At 50.1% G+C, this 19,479-nt stretch overlaps 1 protein-coding gene across 1 annotated transcript in view; it reads right to left on the bottom strand.

Annotated features, from left to right (window-relative positions):
- LOC137625796 (major facilitator superfamily domain-containing protein 6-like) overlaps positions 1–19,256 on the bottom strand; it is an 88,520-nt gene extending 69,264 nt beyond the window's left edge. Inside the window, exons 1-2 of the mRNA XM_068356682.1 lie at positions 19,204–19,256; positions 9,774–9,863 (exon numbers count right to left, since the gene is read on the bottom strand). Coding sequence (XP_068212783.1) covers positions 9,774–9,834 — 61 coding nt within the window. The 5' untranslated portion in view covers positions 9,835–9,863; positions 19,204–19,256. The remainder of the gene's footprint in view (positions 1–9,773; positions 9,864–19,203) is intronic.
- Between the last annotated feature and the right edge of the window lie 223 nt (positions 19,257–19,479).

The raw sequence follows: 19,479 nt of genomic DNA, 5'->3' as shown, positions 1-19,479 counted from the left end.
TCACAAGACCTCTTGCAACCTTTCCTTGCGCAGGACCCAGTGAGCACCAAGGAAGGCCACAGAACACAAACTGCTTCATCAGAAAGACTCCCCTACTGTAATGGCCGGCGCTATTTCTCTAGGGGAAACAATGGAGGCTTTCGACACGCAAGGTTGTCCCAAAGTCACATGGACACCACTCGTACTCAATCGACTCGCAGGGGAAGAGGAATGAGCAGAGTCATCGAGGAAAGATCGAGTTAACAGAGAATGATGGCGAGGTTTCTTCCCCTTCGAGGTCAGGATCCCTCTTTGTTGCCTACTAAATCTTGTCCTACATGCAAGTATGACGCCTACACAAAGGGCAGAGTCTGTGAGGATCCGTCTTCTTGGAAGACATGAAGGTACTGCAACAGTGCCCTTCATTACCAGCACAAACCCACATTCTTGGATCTCACAGCCAGTCAAACCTGAAAAGAAAAATTTTCCACTTTTTAGGCCAGTTGTTTAATAAAGGAAATTTTTTATTTAGAGTTTTAGCGGAGGAGTCGGACACGTCTGCAATCAAGAGACGATTGTTCAGTACCAGCGGCTCTAACCATACCAGGTGACCTAACAGGCTCTGCCAATGGTGGGCTGGCAGCAAGTCTCGCTGAGGGAATGGCTGCACCACTTTCTTGAATCTAACAATTCTGTCCTGCAATCCAAAGACTTTTCCTTGATCAGTATCTATTCACATCCCTAGATAGAGTAGACCATGTTCTGTTTGGGCTCTAGATACGACTTCTTCCTGTTTATCATAATCCCCAGATTGCAGAAAAACTGGGGAAGTCTGTCTTGATGGAGGTGAAGGGTCTCCATTGAGTCTGCCAGGATCAGCCAATCATTCAGATAACCAAGTAGACAAATGCAGCTGGCATGGGCCCAGTCTGAGACCAAAGTGAACTCTCTTGTGAACATTTGAGGGGTTGTTGACAGACTGAAGCACAGCACCCCAAACTGGTACAGGTATGCCTTGATGGGCATTATGAAATGCAGGTACTTCCTTGAGGATGGACCGACGGGGATCTGTTAGTACACATCCTTTTGATCCAACGATATCATAGTCCTTTGGTCTTACTATATGTCTTAGTGTGGCTACAGTCTCCACCTTGAACGGAGTCTGCTGAACAGACTCGCTCCAAATTGAGAGGTCGATGAACAGTCTCAAGCCTCAAGACACCTTCTCTACAAGAAAGAGCCAACTGTAAAAGCCTGGAGACTCATTAAGAACCTCTTGAAGAGTGCCATTCTCTGACATGGTCTGGACTTCTGACCAAACGGCTATGTCCTTCACCGATCCCTTTGCGAAGGACAATGATTTTATTGTGGGACAAATCAGGGGAGGAGGAGAACTGGTAAATATGACTATGTAACCCAAGTAGAGGACACATTGTCCAGGGTTCAGCCTCATCGCACTGCCCACTCTGCTTACTCAGCTCCAGGCATCCCCATACTGGTGGTACTGTGGGGAGAATGCCATCCCTAGCGGGGACACCGACCACGACCGCCAGGTCTCCCTCCTCATCCTTTAGCCTTCTTGCTCTGAAAGGGCAGCCTCTGTGGATTAACCAAACTTAGATTAGTTGCCGTAACCCCCAACTACTGCTGAACAGCAAAACTTACAACAAAGAGCAGAGTTACCTTAAAAAGAAGATAGGAATGGACCATGCCAAACAAAATGTTGATGACAACTTCCAACTGTTCACCTTAGAAGAAATAAATGATGCCATGGAACATCTCGAATCCAGGAAGGTGGCTGGCATAGGTGGTATAACAACATAAATGATCTCACATTTATAAAACAAAAGACTTGTTAATATTCAATTTCTGTGCAATGACCTCCCAAATCCTAAAGATTTGGAGATGAGTGAGAGTAGTGGCATAGCTGAAACCAGGGAAAGACCCATCATCCACCAAAAGATATTGATCAATATCCTTACTGCGTTTGAATGAATATATCCTTTACAAATTTTACGAACGAATGATTTTAGCCCGTATCCAACCAACTGTTGGAGAACAACTATCGACAGACCAAGCTGGCTTTAGTGCAGGTCGATCCTGCTGCAGTCAGGTATTAAACCTGATGCAATACATCAAGGACGGGTTCAAGAAGAAGCAAATGACTGGTACAGACTTTTTCAACCTTACGATACAGTAAACCATAGAGCAAACTATACAGAATACCGACATAGTCAACATCATTGAATCATTGCTTACCAATTGGAAATTCTTCATAGAAATAGATGGTAAGAAAAGCAGATGGAGGATACAGAATATCACAAATTTTAAGTAATTTGTATTTTTCCTAACAGTACTTACCTCAAACTACTTTCTTAGGAGTATCTGGCATCTCCTCCCATCCGACCAGAGTTTTGTGTAGTTTACCCTATACCCTTTTTCTATGAGGGATAACCTCAGACGGAGTGATACGCGCCCTGAGGCTAACCCCGGGTCAGAGAGCATGCTTGCTCAGGTCTCGACCTCCAGTAAGTTCTTGGTAGTTTAGGTCTCTAAGAATTCCAGAAGGCACTCGGGGAAGGAAGGGCGGGCCATTACCCGAAAGTAGTTCGAGGTAAGTACTGTTAGGAAAAATACAAATTACTTAAAATTTGTGATTTGTTCCAACACGGAGTACTTACCTCGAACTACTTTCTTAGGAGACTTATACTTTAGGAGGTGGGAGTGGCCTTTTAAACTTCTGAGACTGTGCTGAGATATATCCAAAGACCTAGATAGGAGGCTAGGTCCTGTTGACCCCAAAGAAAAGCGAGAAAGAGGAAACTACACAAAAAACTCAACTTAGTGTCTAAGTAACTCACCTCTGCAAGAAAAACCCTAGGAGACATGTCCTTCCAAAGGAGGGGTACTTGTAGCCGGCTCAGAGTCCTATCTGAGACCATTTGAAGTGGAAATAGGGGGAGGAAGAACAAGGGGGTTTAAGGAACAAACCTGTGTCTCTTGTACTTACTACCCGTGGTTAACACTGGGGTTACACCTTTAAACCGTTTGGAGCGCGGAAATGACGGTACCTATCGAGAACCCGTCCAGGGATTTTCTTGAATAGTCCTTCAAGTAGTGGGCAGTGAAGGTAGACTGGTTAGCCCAGGTGCCTGCTCTCAGGATCTGGCCCACCGCCATATTCTTCTCGAAAGCTAACATAGTACTAAGACCCCTAATGTCGTGGGGTCTGGGTTTTCCCGGCAGGGGGATATCTGCCTTACTGTAGGCCCTGATAATCACCTGCCGCAGCCAGAGGGAGATAGTGTTCTTCGAGACTGGCTTCTTCACTAGGCCCGTGGAAACAAAAAGACTTTTGATCTCGGGCCGAAGTCTGGCTGTCCTCTCTAGGTATTTTCTTACGGCCCTGACAGGGCACAGACGCAAGTCCCTCGAGTTGTCCGAGCGAGGAATTGCTGGTACTGAGAACCCCGCAAACCTGGGATCCCACACGGCCGGATTCTGGGTCTTCGCTACGAAGGATGGCACGAACCTGAAGGTGACCTCCCGCCAACCCTTCGAGTGAGTGACTTTGTAGGACAGTCCATGGATCTCCTCCACTCGTTTCGCCAAAGCTAATGCCAATAGGAAAACTGTCTTGAGGGCGAGATCCTTGTCCACGATGTCCTTTAGGGGTTCAAAGGGAGGTTCCGACAACATCTTCAGGACCCTGGCCACGTCCCACTGTGGCACCCTAACGGCTTGCGGGGGACACAATTGCTCGAAACTCTTAATGAGCATCGAGAGATGTCTGGAGGTTCCCAGGTCAATGCCCTTCAGGAGGAAGACTTGACCCACTGCAGCTCGTACTCCCTTAATGGCCGGGATGGACATGTTGACCACGTCCCTGAGATAAACTAGGAAGTCCGCTATCTCCGGGATGGAGGCCCTCAGGGGCTTGATGGTCTTAGAGGCGCACCATTTAGTAAAGGTGGCCCACTTTGCCTGGTAGACCGCTGCCGATGATCGCCTCAGGTAGCCTGACATTCTCGTTGCCGAAGGTCTGGCCTGTCCGGAAGGGGCCAAGGTGGAAGTTGTGCCAGTTCTTTTAGATCCACGAACCATTCTCTCTCCGGCCACCAGGGCGCTACCAAAGCCATCCACCGGTTGTCTGCCCTCCTTACTCTGTTGAGGACCTGTCTGAGCATCCCGAAGGGGGGGAAGGCGTAAACGTCAAGGTTGTCCCAAGGGTGCTGGAAGGCGTCCTCGAACACCGCTCTTGGGTCTGGCACAGGAGAACAAAACACGGGGAGCTGTGCGTTCAACCTCGTTGCGAAGAGGTCCATCACCGGTGATCCCCATTTTTGAATGATGGTTTTGGCTACTTCTGGGTGCAGGGACCATTCGGATCCCACTACTTGTCCCATCCTGTTGAGGCTGTCGGCTAGGACGTTCCTTTTTCCCGGAATGAACCTTGCTGACATTCTGATCTGTTCTACTTCGGCCCATTCCAGAAGTTCCAACGTGAGGACGCACAACTCCTTCGATCTTAGTCCTCCTTGTTTCTTTATGTAAGCCACCACTGTGGCTTTTTCGCACATCAGAGCCACGGTGTTCCCCCAGAGTAGATGGACGAACTCTAGGCACGCCCTTCGCACTGCCCGCATCTCTAGCACGTTTATGTGCTGGGCCTTCTCCTCGTCCGTCCAGCTCCCTCTTGCTGACCTTCCGAGGAGATGGGCACTCCACCCCTCCTTTGATGCGTCCGTGAACAGGAGCATCTCCGGAGGGTCGGCTGCGAAGGGCATTCCCTTGAGGGTGTTCGACCTGCCGCACCACCACTCTAGGACCTCCTTCGTCTCCGGGAAAACCGGGATCACTTTGTGGGGGGAGTCCCTCTGCTTCCAGCTCTCTTTTAGATTCCACTGGACCTCCCTGAGCTTCAGCCTGCCCTGGGGGATCAGTTTCTCTAATGACACAAGGTGGCCTATCAGCCTCTGCCAGTCCTTCGCTCTACTGGGCTGGCCCGACAGGAAGTGATGGAGGACTTGGTCTAAGTTGTCTAATTTCTCCGCGGAGGGGAAGGCTTTCGCCAACCGGGAGTCCAGGACCATTCCGAGGTGGGTCATCCTGGTGGAGAGTATCAACTGGGACTTCTTCAGGTTGATGATGATACCCAGGACGTTGCAGAACCACAGAAGCTTCGTGCCTTGCTCCCTCAGTACTTCCTCTGAGGCTGAAAGTAACAACCAGTCGTCCAGGTACCGAATCAGGCGAATGTCCTGTTCGTGTGCCCAGGCTGAGACCGTCGTGAAGACCCTCGTGAAGACCTGAGGGGCTGTGGACAGCCCGAAGCAGAGGGTCTTGCCAAGAGTGTTTGAGGCATCTCCCCACCTGAGGCTTGGGCAGGAGTAGGGGGCCTCCCTTCCTATCTTCTCCTATATGCGCGGCCTGAACACCCTCTTCTGGACGCTGCAAAGCAAGACCTATAGGAGGATTGAGCTGAGGCTGCTCCCCTACAGAAGGGCTGAGAGGATTGTGACCAGGCTGTAGTAGGGGTGTCTCTCCTGGGGTGGCTAGGAGAAGCCTGAGGAGGTAGAGGAACATCGGAGGTAGTCCTTCTGTGTGCAGGTCTCCTCACTGGAGGGGGTCTGGAATCGCCCTGGTCCTTGAGTTTCCTGACCCCTTCAATTGACTCCTCAGCTGCCTTCAGGGGGAAAATCGAGTCGTCCCACAGGGTTAGGCTTCTCAGGGACCTCGCTTCTCTGTCAGGAAGCCGTCTAGGGATCTTGTTGAGGACCGTGTCCCTCCTCCGTAGGACCCAGTTGGCGGCCTGCGCTAGTGACTGGTACGACAGAAACTTCAGGGCCTTACCTTCCAAGCTAATCAGCTCCTTGAGTAAGGCCTGATTCTCTGGAACTGTGAGGTCGTACGAGGCCTGGACGCCCACTAGGGTCTGCTCGACGAGGGGAGCCGTCCTTCACGATCCTGACGGCTCAGGGATGCCTTGGAGGTCTGGACGCGGCTGCCAGACCGAAGGGGCGACTCTCTCCGCTGGGCGGATGGAGGCGGAACCTTCGCGGACTTATGCATGTCTGCTGGGACCTGGAATGACGACTTTCTCTGTCGGTCGAATCTGCCACCGGACGAGTATATCTCCGGAGAATGGGCTCTAGGGCGCCAACTTGAAGAGCCTGGAATTGCTGCCAACTCCAACAGTCTGCTGCGAGGGATGACTAACCACTCTTCGTCCGGGGAGCCACTTCTCCATTTTCTTCTGGGGGATCCCGAACGCCTACTCCCGTGGCGAGACCTGGAGCGGGAGCGAGAACGGGAGTGCCTCCTGCGGGACTTCTCCCGAAGTCTTCTGTGTTTCCTTCGGGCTTCGTCCTCCGAGGAGCAGGAAAACGCCTCGACTGAAGAACCCGACGAACTGTAGACCCGTTTAGGCGGGCCCGACTCACGCGAAGACGAAGGAGGGTTCCCTCGACGCTCGACGGACGACGGGGCCTGTAAGAAGACGTCCGGAAACGTAGCAGATGACGCTGGAGGGGAGTGTGGACGCTCTTCAGTGGGGGACCAGGTACCGAAACCGCCTTCCATTCTCAGCGGGGACCTGAAGGGCGTCTTCGAGGGGACCCACGCGAGGGGGTCTGATGTCAGCGAGTGTTCCTTCTCGGCGGTACCTTCGGCTGCAGATGTTTCTGAAAAACAAGCCCAAGAGGCTGGAGAAGAGTTAGGAACATTTTTCCCTCACATAAGGTCATCAGAGATGTGCCCTGCTTGCACCAGGACTCCATCCCCCACACACACTCCCGACCCTCCCTCAGGCCCCACACTTGCCTGGAAAGACGCCACAACCCCACTATCCTGCAGATCAGACTCCTGGGGAAGGGCCACGGGCCTCTTCCCCGCAACGGACTTATCTCGTCCCCTACTCTGGGTAGGGGAGGGTGGCAGGGAAGCTCGGTCCGACGACTCGCCCGGCGAAACAAGGGGAGAAGAGATGCTCGGCTTCTTAGGCGACTTCTTCGTCGCCTTCTTCTTCTTCGTGCTGTAACGCACCCACTGCACCTCGTTCCAGGACACGCACTCCGGACACGTGGTGGTAGGGGAACACACACTGCCCCTACACGACGAACACAAGGAGTGCGGGTCTACTTCAGGTTTCGACAGGAACGCTCCACACGATTTACCGGCCATAGGCCCAGGACAACGGCGGGGATGCTCCATGACGCAGTAGGAAGCACCACAAGACACAAGCACGCACAGGGAAAGCAAAGGGAAGAGCGCAAAGGAACCACGTGGGAACCGCGTGAGACACAAAGGGGTCGGGGACACAAAGAGTCACACTGGGATTAAGGAGAGCGGCGAGATGATATCGCGACGCGACCAGAGAACTTACTGGAGGTCGAGACCTGAGCAAGCATGCTCTCTGATCCGGGGTTAGCCTCAGGGCGCGTATCACTCCGCCTGAAGTTATCCCTCATAGGAAATGGGTATAGGGTAAACTACACAAAACTCTGGTCGGATGGGAGGAGATCCCAGATACTCCTAAGAAAGTAGTTCGAGGTAAGTACTCCGTGTTGGAACAAAATGGCATTCCATAAGGGTAAGTGTTGGCGCCAACGCTATTATCATCTATAAAAATAACCAGCCGTAGTACCAAAACATTCCCAGGCGTACATATGCAGAGAACCTGTGCATTTCCATACAATCAGACGTTGACCGGTAAATTCCCCACAGGAAATTCCACCATAGGTAAATTCAACCCTTGGAAAATTCCACCTTGGAAAATCCCACCTCGAATGTTTTACAGCTTTTTCTTGTTTACGACTTTTAAACTACACTTTTTCTTGTTTACTATTTTTAAACTACATTGTTTTGTAATTCATTTAAATGCCGATTGTTTCTCCCTTTCGTTTCCTTTGGAACAAAATGGCATTCCATAAGGGTAAGTGTTGGAGCCAACGCTATTATCATCTATAAAAATAACCAGCCGTAGTACCAAAACATTTCCAGGCGTATATATGCAGAGAACCTGTGCATTTCCATACAATCAGACGTTGACCGGTAAATTCCCCACAGGAAATTCCACCATAGGTAAATTCAACCATGGAAAATTCCACCTTGGAAAATTCCACCTCGAATGTTTTACAGCTTTTTCTTGTTTACGACTTTTAAACTACACTTCTTCTTGTTTACTATTTTTAAACTACATTGTTTTGTAATTCATTTAAATGCCGATTGTTTCTCCCTTTCGTTTCCTTCAAATTGTTTATGAATTGTCAATTCAATTTTCTTATTTAGTTAAAACTTTGGAAGCCCTGAACATGGCAACCTCTATATCATCCATTCGGCGTCAACGACCTTAGATGTCAGGATGCCTGAAAACTTTAAATCAATCAACCTTTATATCATCAGAGAAAAATAAATGAAAGCTCTGTGATGAAGAAAATTATATTCATGAAAAGTATGCAGATAACAGTAGAAAAACTAAAACATATTGGCGTTGTGAACACTTTTATAAAGGCTGTAGGGACAGAAAACATACAACTTTCCACTGCACTGAACCTGATGTCATTCTTTCAACTGGATCCCATAATCACCCAGCAAGCGGTGCAAACGTTAATACTTGAAAGGCAGCTTCTTTCATGAAGAGCGAGGTAATGAGAACAGGCACATTGTATACTCGTGAAGTTATAGCTAACGGTGTACAAATTCTTGATGAAGAAGCAGAGTCACAGTTGCAAACTATTTCTGGACTTGCACGTAACATACAGTACGTAACTGGAGGCAACATTCTTTAGGAATTCCAACGCTTCTAACTTCTAGGTCAGGATTTGTAATTCCTTCTATGGTGAAGTGAAAATGGTTCTTTGTTTTTAGCCTTCGATAGTGGTATTAACAACCCAGACAGAATTTTAGTCTTTTCTTCAGAAAAAAGCCTAGATGATTTAGAAAGTTCTAGAAATTGGGCCTGTGATGGAACTTTCAAAATGTCGCCTAGTTTGTGGTGTCAGTTAGTAACTCTACATGTAATTATAGGAGGATCATGTGTGCCAAGGATATTTGCATTACTTCCTGACAAAAAGAATCCTTATATTACCGTCTTTTTTCTTCTATTCGTAATTTGCGAGAGAATTGTAAGCTGGTAACTTGTCTCACGGATTTTGAACAAGCTCTCCATAATTCATTTGTTTCCCATTTTCCACATTCTGAAGTAGCTGGCTGTGTTTTCCTTCTTGGGCAATCTATTTGGCGAAAGATCTGTGCACTTGGTGAAAGTTATAGGTACAACACAGATGACAGTTTCCAGGGAAAAATAAAGTGCTTTTGTGCTTTAGCATTCTTACCAATTAAAGACGTTGTCAACGGCTTTTTGGATTTATCTGATGATACTGACATCCCTACCGAATTTATAGTTTATTTTGAGACAGCATATATTGGAACAGTGTGGGGACGGAGTCTTCGTCAAAGAAGAGAAACCTCTTAGTTTCCGATTGAACTTTGGAATGTACTTGAACGAGTTCTAAATGACTTACCAAGATCAAACAATGCAGTCGACGGTTTTCACAATGCATTGCGATCCTCGATAACATCAAACCATCCCAATTTTTGGAACCTGTGTAATTCCCTTAAAAAGGAGGAAGGATTACCCTAAACAAATACAGTAGTTTGTATTTGTGTTGGAACAAATGCAAATAAGGAAATCTAATAAAACAGAGCCTTATGATTCTATCGATTATGAAAACAGACAAACATCTTCAAAATTACTCTTCAATCAGACAGTGCCAAAGCAGTTATCTACCTACCCGCAAACAATAAAAAGTAATGACTCTTCATGGGCAGCAACTCCATATTGATCTTCATCATGTCTCCTTTGTCCTTTAGTTACAGTAATTCTGAAATTAGTGAAGTTGATGAGTTAGATTGCATTTGTGATGAATCAGCCACATAAAATGTTGAGCAAAAATTCTTACAAACTATCATTTCAAAAGTTCATGCACACATTAAAACAACTTAAAAATCACAAAATTTTAGGAAAATTTAAAATTTCTATATCAATTTGTATTTTTCCTAGCCATACAAACATGACAAATTTGTAGATAATTTGTATTTTTCCTAACTATACAAACCTTAGCTATTTAAATAGGGGGGGTATTACTTTCGGCGTAGCTGAATGACGAGCCATTAGATTTTTAACAAGGGTTACGGTAGGGGAGGGGTAGCTAGCTACCCCTTCCCCCTCACACACCGGTGAACTGATTCACTTCGCTTAGAGGTAGGACTTCACGGGGCACAGGGCTGGCGGGCAAGTATGATTAAATAGCTAAGGTTTGTATGGTTAGGAAAAAAACAAATTATCAACGAATTTGTCATTTGTTCCGTAACCAAAATACAAAGCACGCTATTTAAATAGGGTGACTTAACCCTTAGGTAGGGTGGTAAGTCCCAGCCTTACTGGCTTTGGCTTTGCCCTGGGACTCAGAATCCGAGTGTGTAGCACTCAAGATAAGGAGTCCCTGCACCTCGCAAATCCCTTGCTCTGCAAGGAATGTGCGGCCTACGTAAGCTTGTGTGTGAAGGAATGAAGTGTGACTCGTCCTAGGAAGTTGACCTGGAATCCTTTAGATGGAATTCTAGGATAGGACGTTCCCAATACCACCTCGTCAGGGTATGGGGGACGCGACAGTATTATCTTAATACTAGGAACACAAGGAAACATGGTTTACCTGCAGTGGTTTGAGGTCAGCTGTGCAGAGAACCCAGGATGCTGCTTTCCCCAAGAGAGGGGAGGATGAAGAAAAGAGTAAGGGCCAGGCATACTTTTTCATTCATGCAGACTAAAACCGGGTAACAATGCCCTCAACCTTCTGCTACTTGTCCATTAAGGAGCCTGAGGTTTAGACCAGCTGTTGTGCAGCCACCAAAGGGCCGATAGAGAATGTATCAAGCCTCCTGTGGGTCACGTCTTGCAGGTAGTGGGCTGTGAAGGTCGTTTGACGCTTCCACACCCCAGCTTGTAGAACCTACGTCACTGAGTAGTTTCTCTTGAATGCCAGGGACGTAGCGATACCTCTGACATCGTGTGCTCTAGGGCGACGTGACGGAGGAGGGTCTGGATTCAGGGAATGGTGGATGACCCTGCGAATCCATGCTGAGATAGTGTTCTTTTTTACCCTCCTCTTCAACCTTCCTGTGCTCACAGACAATGCTCGCACTCGAGGACGGGCTGCAGCTGTTCTCTTAAGATAGAGCCTCAGACTCCTTACTGGGCACAGTAGGAGATGGTCTCGGTCATCTGTTACAGAACCGAGACTCGAAATCCGGAAGGAGTCGAACCGTGGGTCCGGAATCCCAGGATTTTGAGTCTTAGCCACGAACTCAGGGACGAACCCGAACGTTACCTCCCCCCATCCCCTTGAATGGGCGACGTTGTATGAGAGACCATGAAGTTCGCCAACTCGCTTGGCCAAGGCCAAAGCGAGTACGAACCCCGTCTTCCAAGTCAGGTGATGATCAGAAGCCTGGCGTAATGGTTCGAACGGAGGTCTCTTAAGAGACCTGAGGACTCGAACCACGTTCCATGGAGGAGGTCTCACTTCCGACTGAGGACAGGTAAGCTCGTAGCTTCGTATGAGTAGAGAAAGTTCCAGCAAGAGGAAATGTCCATTCCTTTCAGCCTGAAGACTAGACTTAAGGCTGAGCGATAGCCTTTCACTGCCGAGACTGAAAGGCGCATTTCTTCCCGCAAATACACAAGAAACTCCGCTATTGCTGGAATAGTGGCATCGAGGGGAGAGATACCCCTTTCACGACACCAACCACAAAAGACTCTCCACTTCGCCTGGTAGACCCCTGCGGATGACTTTCGCAGGTGCCGAGAAATCCTTCCCGCAACTTGTTGCGAAAAGCCTCTCTCTGTGAGGAGATGCTGGATAGTCTCCAGGCGTGAAGCCGAAGCAATGCTACGGCTTTGTGGAAGACATTGCAGTGTGGTTGCTTGAGTAGCTCGTATTGCGGAGGAAGTTCTCTCGGGAGTTCCGTCAGGAGCTGCAGAAGGTCCGGGAACCACTCTGCATGATGCCATAGCGGAGCTATTATAGTCATTGACAGGTTGACCGATATTCTGGTCTTGTTGAGCACCCTTCTCATCAGACAGAACGATGGGAAGGCGTATACTTCGATGTTGTCCCACCGTTGTTGGAAGGCATCTTGCCAGAGTGCCTTGGGGTCCGGGACTGGGGAGCAGTACAGCGGAAGCTTGAAGTTCAAGGCTGTCACGAACAGGTCCACCGTCGGGGAACCCCACAAAGTCAGGACTTTGTTGGCTACTAGAGGATCCAAAGACCACTTGGTACTCACTATCTGCGATGCTCTGCTCAGACTGTCGGCGAGCACATTCCTTTTGCCCGGAATGAAGAGAGCCGATAGTGGAATCGAGTGGACTTCGGTCCATCTTAGTATCTCTACTGCAAGATGGGATAGCTGTTGTGAAAAGGCACCTCCCTGCTTTTTTATGTAAGCCACTACCGTGGTGTTGTCGCTCATCACCACCACGGAGTGACCCGCCAGGGTTTGTTGGAACTGTTGAAGTGCCCGATAAACGGCCTTCATCTCTAGCAGATTTAAGTGGAGGCACTTTTCTGATTCTGACCATAGGCCTGAGGTCCTGTGGTTCAGAACGTGGGCCCCCCACCCTTCTTTTGAAGCGTCCGAGAACAGCATCAAATCCAGGAGGAGGACGAGAAGATCCACTACCTTTCGGAGGTTTTCGTCTGTCACCCACCACTGAAGGTCCGTCCGATCTGCAGGACCCATAGGGACCAGAATGTCCGGGGAATCGTGGCCTTGATTCCACCGGGACTTGAGCTGCCATTGCAGGGATCTCATCCTGAGGCGGCCGTTTGGAACTAGACGGGCCAAGGAGGAAAGGGGACCTAGGAGACGTAACCACAATTGGGCTGGAAGCTCTTCTCGTCTGAGGAAAGGATCTGCGACCCTCCTCAGCCTTGCTATCCTGTCGTCTGATGGAAAGGCTTTGTGGAGATTGGTGTCCAATATCATGCCTAGATATACCAGTCGTTGAGATGGAAGCAGAAAAGACTTCTCGAGATTTACCATGATCCCTAGATCTTGGCAAATTCCTAGAAGCTTGTCTCGGTGTCGAAGAAGGGTCGATTCCGAGTGTGCCAGGATCAGCCAGTCGTCCAGATAACGGAGGAGACGGATGCCGATCCTGTGTGCCCACGAAGAAATCAGGGTGAACACTCTGGTGAATACCTGGGGTGTTGTGGAGAGACCGAAACACAGCACCTTAAACTGGTAGATCTTGTTGTCTATGCTGAATCTTGAGTACTTCCTGGAAGACGGATGGATTGGGATCTGGAAGTACGCGTCCTTCAAATCCAGTGTACATATGAAGTCTTGCGGTCTCACTGCAAATCTGACCATGTCTGCTGTCTCCATGCTGAACGGAGTTTGTTTGACAAACTTGTTCAGAGCTGAGAGGTCAATGACTGGTCTCCAGCCTCCAGACGCCTTCTTTACAAGAAAGAGTCGACTGAAGAAGCCCGGGGAGCCGTCGACGACCTCCTGGAGAGCATCCTTCTTCAGCATGGTCTCGACTTCTGCCCGTAGGGCTTGCCCCTTTGCCGATCCCATGGTATAGGAGCTCAACGACACTGGATTCGCTGTCAGGGGAGGAAGAGATGTTATGAACGGGACGCGATATCCCTGACTGATCACGGAGGTCGTCCAGGAATCGGCCCCGAGTTGCTGCCACCTGAATGCGCATCTTCGTAGGCATCCCCCCACTGGTGGACATGCAGGGGGATTGCCAATCCTAGCGTTTGCGGCCTCGGCCGCTCCCTCTAGGATTCTTGCCTCCCCTGGAGGACTTTTTGCCCTTCTTGTCTCCGACAGGAAAGGGCTGCTGCTTGGACACCGTCGTCTTTGCTGCCGCTGCCGGTTTCGTCGTCTTGGACTGGCGAGGTTGTTGAGGTGCTGGAGGTTTGTAGGGCTTTGTTGTAAGAGCCCTTTGGAGAAGAGAATCCTGGTTCGATTTTCTCCACCTCTCAGCTGCCTGTACCACATCCTTGGGCTCAAACAAACTCTTTCCAAGGAGGGAAGAGTGTCTGAGCTTGCAGACATCCACGGCTGGGACCTTCGAGTGGAACTTCTCGGTCACCGCATCACGTCGCTTCAGGATCGAGTTTGCCCAAAGTTCGAGACTTGGTGGGCCAGAAACTTAATGGTGCGCGTGCCCGAAAGGAGGAAGGTCTCCAAGGCCTTCCTGGTGCTCTCCTTGGACAGATCCTCGGATCGCAGCAGGATGCCCAGAGACCCCAGCCAGACATCCAGTCACGAAGTAGCCTGCACGGCACACTTTGCGACCTTCTCCTGACTCAGGATCTCTGTTGCCGAAAATGTCACTTGCCGGCTGGAGAGTCTCTCAAGAGAGACTCCTCTGGTAAGCTTTTCCACAGAGTGGTGGAGTGGAAGAGCTAAACAAGACTCCTCCATGATCTCAAAATACCTCCTCTGTTGGACACGAGGAGGTGGGAGGAGCTTATTGCCAGCAGTGGAACGGCTGGAGCAGCCGAGGAGGCGAGCTCGGAGAGCTGGCCCTCAACCTTATCCCTGGCACTCTTCACCCCTTGGAACCAAGACAAAGCCGCACTGGCCTTAGTGGGTTTCTGAGTGCCAAAGACTCGGTCCAGGACCGTGTCCTTGCCCTCACGAGGGGCGATCTCAGGGTCCTTGAACCTGTTGAGATGCCTCATCAGAGTCAAGACTTACCAGAGGGCATGTTTTGACTCTTGCTGCTCTCCTCCTGGTGAACTGGCAGCAAAGTCTCCTGTCCCCAGATGCTCTACTTGGGGGGACACGTGGACGTTCTCCTGGGGTCTCGCTGGCTCTGGTCGAATCCTGGAAGAAAACTTCGGGATAGTCTTCAAGCCCTTGGGTTCCCTTCTAGGAGGGATGCAGGACTCCAGCAAGGAAGTCTGAGGGCTCTTCTCCGCCAAAACATGGGACGATTCTCCTACTCGCGGTGGGGTTTCTCCCATTGGTGCGGTGGGAGAAGGTCTCACCTCGGTAGATTCTCCTGAGGACGGAAACGCTTCGTCCACAGGAGAAGGAGAGAGCGTAGGTGGGGGGGGAAGGAGCCTTCCTTTCGGACTTCTTAGGAGCCAGTTTGACCCTGGGAGAAGTCACCACGATCTCTACTCCTCTTCAGTGGGGTCGGAGCTGCCGTTGGTTTGAGACCCAAATCAGCGAAGGCAAGCTTAACAGCCTGGACGACAGCTCTGATAAGGGACCCAAACCATGGCTGCTTACTGACAGACGCAGTGTCAGAGGCTCCCGCTGGAGGGAAGGGGATCGGGCGATACTTCGGAGTAGATACCATAGGGACTGCCTGAAAAGAAAGGGAAAAAGATTGGTGCCTAGACCTCTCTGAAGACCTCCCCTCCTCCTGCGAGCGCGCTGTTCTGCGCTTGCGGGGGGGGGGGGGAGACCGTGAGGAAGCTGACCTGCTCTCGCTCCAGGAGACTCGCTAGGATGCTCGATTGCGAAACCCGGATGGAATCGCGCTTGGGCTTGCGCTGGCGTTCGCGCAATGGAACAATCCCAGGTTCGCGCGGGGGCGAACTTTCGCGCACGTGTGCGTACGGAAATGGAGGCGCGTGGGCGTGGGGGCGTGGGGGCGCGCGGGCGAGGGAGCGCGGGCGAGGGAGCGCGGGCGAGTGTTGACGACCAGGAGAATGACGGCGCGTAGGAGAATGACGGCGCGTAGGCGAACGACGGAGCGCAGGCGAGCAATGGCGCACAGGAGAGCGATGGCGCGCAGGGCAAGCAGGTGAGCGACTGCGCACAGGTGAGTTTGCGCGTGAGCGCGCAGGTGATCTTCTGCGAGCAGGCTCGTGGGCACGTGGGCGTGCTGGAGAGTGATGGCTCGCAGGCAATGGGGCGCGCGGACGCGCCGGAGATCGCTGGCGTGCAGGTGCGCGATCTGGAGAAGACATATGGGGCGCAGGATCAGCAGGCTTAGAAGCGCGTGAAGGAGACTGCTCGTGGGCGCGTCGTGTCCCGTCCACCACTGGAAGTGCGCACGGTAGGAGCTGGAACCTGTGGGCGCGAAGGTGACTGAGCGCGATGCCGCGTAGGCGAGGGTTAACGAGAGGGCAAGTTCCGAGGGCGCGCAGGTGAACGCTGGCGAGAAGGCGAAGGATGAGGCTTCCTTCCTACGCCCAGATCCAAAGATCGTGGGTGCGCGGGCGAGCGATGGTGCGTAGTTACGAGCTGGCGCGCAGGGGAAGTTCGCTGGCAAGTTGGAGATGGTGGGCGCGCAGGGCGCGTATCAGGATCAGGGCGCGCAGATATGCGCTGGCGAGGAGGGGATCGCTGGCGTACAGGAGATCGCTGACGCGCAGGAGAGCGCTTGCGAGTAGGAGAGCGCTGGCGAGCAGGATATCGATGGCGAGCAGGACAGCGCTGACATGCCGACTCTGCCATAGGAGATCGCTGGCACGTTGTTTCCGGCACAGGATGACACTCAGCAACAGCAGGAACAGGAAAAGGCTTGAGAGATCGTGGGCGCACAGGTAAAACCTGGCACTTAAGGGACTTGCTCACATTGTGAGACAAGCCCTTTTGCCCCGAAGGGACCGGTGCCCGTTGGATAACGGGGTGCGAGGGTGCCCACTGCGCATCAGATGCCACGAACGGTGGAGGGTCAGCAGGTCTGGCAGGCGTAGGAGATCGCGAACGATCTTCAGAGAGGTCCAGAGATGCGGCTGCAATGGTCGACTCACGACAAGGAGGATCCTCTGCGGGGGACGGCGAGGGCGAGGAGCCGAAGAGGCGCCTCCTAACTCCCTTGTGGGGAGAAGGAAGACCTCTACGGCGAAGAGAAGGGCGAGCCTTGCGACGGATACGTCCTCTGGGAGCAGGAACACCATCGTCGGTCCTCCGAAGAGGAGTCTCTGTCAGTGAACTCCCCCGAGGGAGAGAATCACCTGCAGGAGAGACCGTTGGACTCGGCTCCTCCCTCGAAGGATGTTCGGAGGGGGGAACTGAGCCTTCAGCAACATCAGCACCCAAGGCAGGGGTTTGACCCGACCCGTCGGAAGCCTCTGCCACAACAACGTCGACGATAGACAGAGGGTCAACCTCCGCTATCACCGGTGACTATTTGACAGCTGCGCCCAACTGGATCAAGTCAAACAGGGCTTCCCTGGAGGGCGAACCCTTAAGCCCCAAGGAAGCTCAAAACAGAAACAGAGAGATAAATCCTCCCCCGGAGGAGGAGGAAGAGCTGCCTCGCTATGGGAGGCAACTCCCTCTCCCGAACCCCGAGGTCGGTCAACAAAAGAACGGCCTACGCTACCACTCGACGGCCTCTCACGAGACCGATCGAGTGGGAGCTTCGGAGGAGGTTCGGGCAACGGAAGAAGAGTCCTTGGAATTTTCCTTCTTCAAGGAATACCTTGAAGGAGAAAGATCCCGCTTAGACTTCTTCTTCCGTCGCCGGGAAAACCTCTCCCACTGGGAGGAAGACCACTCCCTGAACTCACTGCACACTTTATCCTTATCACACTGTTGACCACTGCAGAACGGACACAAGGTGTGAGGGTCCGTCTCGACCGCCGACATATAAGTCCCACAAGGGAAGTCGGGTAAACCAGGGCATTTCCGCATGATAAGGAGAGAGGCCAACTTCCAAACACACAAACTGAAAGAGAAAGCAAAAAAGATTAAGGCTGTCAATGCGAGGGTGAGAGCAAACAAGTCTGACCATCACCCCGAGCCAAAAGCGAAGTGAATCAGTTCACCGGTGTGTGAGGGGTGAGGGGTAGCTAGCTACCCCTCCCCTACCCCCCACTAACTAGCGAGGGGGTAGTTAACCCTCGTTAAAAATCTAATGGCTCGTCATTCAGGTACGCCGAAAGTAATACCCCCCCTATTCAAATAGCGTGGTTTGTATTTCGGTTACGGAACAACTGAAAAGTTATTTCATTTGAAATGTGATTTGATGATTAGGAGCCTTTCTATATCAGCAGCCAGTTCTTCCAGCGAACATAAAATATGGACACCAACTAAACTAAACTCACCTCCCTCCACTAACCTAACCTAAAAGAAGTGTCCTTACCTAACGGGAGGCTGCTACCCCCCTTACACTGTTATATTCTTAGTCAGTTGTCATCATACATACAGGTAATCGCCATCATACACACACCCCAATGAATTTTGGTATTATTGTACTGTATTACACGGTAATGTAACCTAGGGAAAAAAAACTGCTTTTTCTATAGAAAACATCCGTTCTCTTCAAAAATGACACTCGTTCCTGTCACAGATGAATAGTTTTAGAAATATATATATCTATATCTGCCGAAATGATAATCTGTAATAGAGTAAAACTTTACCATGATTTTTTTTTTGGTGTTGCTAATAGCGTAAAGAACCGTAAAGGAGGTCAGTACTGTATATGTAGTTTACTTATAAAGAAGTTAACTAGGCAGTACCCCTATAGCTATTGTTACTTATGTGAATGTAAATAACCCCGAAATAATGACCTACAGAGACTGCAAGCACAGCTCGACAAGTATAGCTTGCTAGAACATAGGAGCAGTGATGTAACACCACCTATCCTTAGGGTCCCCACCTAACTTTGACCCTCTGACGAATCCCTAGGCTACTATACTCTTAGCTTACCCGGACCCAACGAACTACATTCACAGCAAATAATTCTATCGTTAGCCTTGCAATGTCCCTCAAAATCTTTGAAAATAAGTTTTCTTAGGGTAGGGGATCCCTACGACCTGAAACGAGACATCGCCCTAGGTTCCTGGACCTCTACCTGACAGGGATCCTGGACCTTAGCTTAGTTATATCATTCAGTCATCAGAAGTGATTGACAGCTCTGCATACCACCAATGTCATTTCATTCAAACTTTATAACTTAATTTGATAACTTGAACAAGAAACCTAATTGAGGAAGCCTATTCTGAGACCGACATGAGACTAAGTCTTGTTGCATCATCGCCGACAGAATGACATTGCTTGGGTCTATTGTGAAATTCTACTTCATATTATATAATTATGAGTCTTTCACAATAACTTGGAGTTCATTAACATTATAAATAAACATATCTTGTTTTAATGATATTTTCCTAAAGCAAACTACTGATTTAAAACATGAAAACAGGTATACATTATTTGTATAACACAACTTACGGCAATACAGACGGCAGCTCTGAAGGAGGCTTATGGAACTAAGCTAGCACTTCATGTAACATCCAACATCATGCAACATGTTTCTCTCTCTCTCTCTCTCTCTCTCTCTCTCTCTCTCTCTCTCTCTCTCTCTCTCTCTCTCTCTCTCTCTCTCTCTCGATGATGATGATGATGAGGATGATGATATGATGATGATGATGATGACGAGTGGTGAATTATTCGATTACTTTATTGCATTTTTTAAGATTTATTACAACTCTCTCTCTCTCTCTCTCT

Source organism: Palaemon carinicauda, chromosome 32 (assembly GCF_036898095.1).
Source record: "Palaemon carinicauda isolate YSFRI2023 chromosome 32, ASM3689809v2, whole genome shotgun sequence".
Classification (NCBI taxonomy): Eukaryota; Metazoa; Arthropoda; class Malacostraca; order Decapoda; family Palaemonidae; genus Palaemon; species Palaemon carinicauda.
This window is presented reverse-complemented; position numbering and strand designations above follow the sequence as displayed.